Source organism: Trichinella spiralis (assembly GCF_000181795.1).
Source record: "Trichinella spiralis strain ISS 195 chromosome Unknown Scfld4839, whole genome shotgun sequence".
In the NCBI taxonomy this organism is placed as follows: Eukaryota; Metazoa; Nematoda; class Enoplea; order Trichinellida; family Trichinellidae; genus Trichinella; species Trichinella spiralis.
The window spans coordinates 1-2734 of NW_003531778.1; the positions used below are offsets into that span (position 1 = coordinate 1).

The 2734-nt window shown below is 39.4% G+C and overlaps 1 protein-coding gene across 1 annotated transcript; it reads right to left on the bottom strand.

Annotated features, from left to right (window-relative positions):
- Positions 1-144: 144 nt before the first annotated feature.
- Positions 145-2025, bottom strand: Tsp_12845 (WD repeat-containing protein 51A; the record flags this gene model as incomplete). Its single annotated transcript, XM_003367094.1, is given in 11 exon segments — positions 145-213; positions 293-426; positions 505-570; positions 589-728; positions 928-1004; positions 1060-1171; positions 1231-1319; positions 1388-1491; positions 1527-1611; positions 1776-1876; positions 1992-2025. Coding segments are annotated over 11 exon segments (1011 nt in total), but the record flags the coding sequence as incomplete, so codon positions are not given.
- Positions 2026-2734: the final 709 nt, after the last annotated feature.

Below are 2734 nucleotides of genomic sequence, written 5' to 3' on the forward strand. Positions count from 1 at the left end.
TTTTCGGAATTGGGAGAAAACGGACGACGGAGACGGTTGTAGCGTGAAATTCACCTTCCACATCAATATCTGGATAAAATAAAATAAATACATGTGTAAATTTGCAGTTGTTAATAACAATATTTGGTTGAAGATGAAAAATACTTTTCCGCTTAAATCACCAGTACTGAGCAAGTCACCACGATGGTCAAACTGTCCACAGCTTACACCAGCCTGAAATTGGTTTTTTTTTTAATTTTCATTACGATGAAAAAAAATTATCATAAAACAGCTATTTTTGCTCAGTTCATACTTTGTGTCCATGCAAAGTGTACGTGACTCGTCCTTCACCCAGATCGTAAATTTTCACTGTACTATCCAGTGATGTTGATGCCAAATACGAACCGCTTGGATGAAAACTCACTCCCGTTACAGGAGAGAAATGTTCTAAACGATTTTACTTTGATGCTTAATTGATAATTTTGCATGGCGTCAGAGGAATAACTTGTTGATGTAATAATTTACCTTTGAATACTTGAATCAAACGAAGCATTCGCAAATCCCAAATTCGAACAGTCTTGTCTATACCTCCTGAAGCAATATAAAAACTCTGCGGATGAAATTCCGCCCAAAGTACGGCGCTTTCATTGTCTGAAAAGCTGTGTACACACCGTCGACTGAGAGAATCCCAAATTTTCACAGTGCAGTCATCTGACGCGGAGACTAGAAGTTTCGCATCCGGAGAAAAGCTGCAATTTAAACAGGAACAGATGAATGCATCGAATTTAAGTGAAAAAGAAAAAAGACATTATCAAATTCATTTGAATCAGTTTCAATGATCTTGAGCATAAGATACTGTATTTCCTTTAGGTAACTGATACAGTTGAATTACAGAATGCACTTCTGCATGATCGAACAGAACATAACCACTGAAGGAAAGCACCTTACCGGATGCAGCGAACCCAGTTATGGTGTCCTCTGAGTGAATAAAAGAACTGCTCTCTGACGTCATCGATTTGCCAAATCTGAAACATTTTATACAAACTTTATGCACAAAGTAAGATTTTATTTGATTTCTACTTTGATTGTTTTATCATTTGCGCAAGAAGCTAACTGATGATTGATCGCGTTTGTAAAATCGATAGATCGAACTGTTGATTGGTGAGCCCGGAATGAACGAGATTTTGATTTCCTGTAAATATAGCATGTTAACACGTAGTGAATAGCTAGTGCTTGTTGTAAATAGCTAACACAGTCGGTGTACGAAAAATAATGTCATTGTTGGAAGAATACGCGATCAGTCGACCATCTGCAGAAAAGCGTACTGAATAAACAGCCGGCTGAAATTGACAGTTGTGTACAACTGTGCACATTAGTGAATGCTCGAATGTTTGATTGTGAATTTTACCTTTGGATCAGGATAAGTATAACACCGAGTCTGTGCTTTCAAATTCCACACTTTCAAAAACCCATCCTTACCAACTGTTGCTGAAGAGCACTGGCTCAATAAACCTGTATCAATACAATAATGTGAAAAACTGTTATACCTAGTTGGTTGCCATCTGCGTTGAAATCGAGTGCGTTCACAGCATCGGCGTGGGCGTTAAAATAATTTTCCAAAGCCGGATCTGCCTGAAAAGAAATTTTGGCTATCTCAATAAAAAATGATTCGTAGTGAAAGAATATCTTTTAAAAATTATGATTTATTTAAAATAAAATAATATGATGGAATTTTAATATGACGGAAAATAATAAAGCACGAAACATAACGAATAGAATAAAATCCTCAAATTTACCAGTTTTTCTCGAGATGCTGCTTTGATCCAGTAGAAAAATGAACAATGCTGAGATTGGGATTCTTGTAAACCAAGCTGGACAAGAAGCAAAGGGAAGTATACTGTAAACTTTTGAAAATTACTGTATTTTACTGAAGTAACCTGATTGTTTATATTAATTGTCCGTTGTGTAAAATAATTTTATGTTTAAAGCAACTGTTTTGTAGAATTTTTTACTGTTTTTGAAATAATAAGTTAAAACATTAATCATATTTAGTTTTGTTGTTTACATTTAAATAATTTTGAGTATGGTTTCAGAATCTTCTTCTGTCTTTAAATATCTAAATAATTTTGTTGTATGTTAAGCTTTTGAAGCTGATATGATATCATGATGAATATTTTTGATTTTAATTTATTATTGTTTGTGTTCCGGACGGAACAACACCGACCTAGTCGGTGTGACCTGGCCAAGGGCTGGTGCCCAGAAGTCGCGGGTAGGCCAAGAACAATACCCGCGCATCGCCGGCCAGATCGCTATCTGGGCGTCTGGCGGCTCTGAGTCGGGGTCAGAGAGACCCCCTGCTGCGCCTCGATCTATCGTCGTTCGCGAGACAATGGCGAGTGCGCCATAGCGGCGACGGCAGTCAGATCAAAGGGCGTGGAAATGGCCATCATGACGTGACCATTAAGGGATTAGCGCAGGATCAAGAGATCCGAACCATGACAACATAATTGAAGACTGACAAGGCTTTAGATCGGCGCCGGAGATAGCGAGCGCTCCCGCCGCGAGCGAGCTGCCTATTGGTGGTTCGCGTTTGGGTCGACCGCGGGGCCGCCGACCCTGGCCCTATATATAGGGCTAGAAAGCGCGCCGCGCCATATACATGGATAGAGAGAGATACGTCTGTGTGTGTATGCGTCAGTGGTACGATAGTTGTACAAGAGGACGCGTTGGTTGCGAGAAGTCGGAATCCACCACA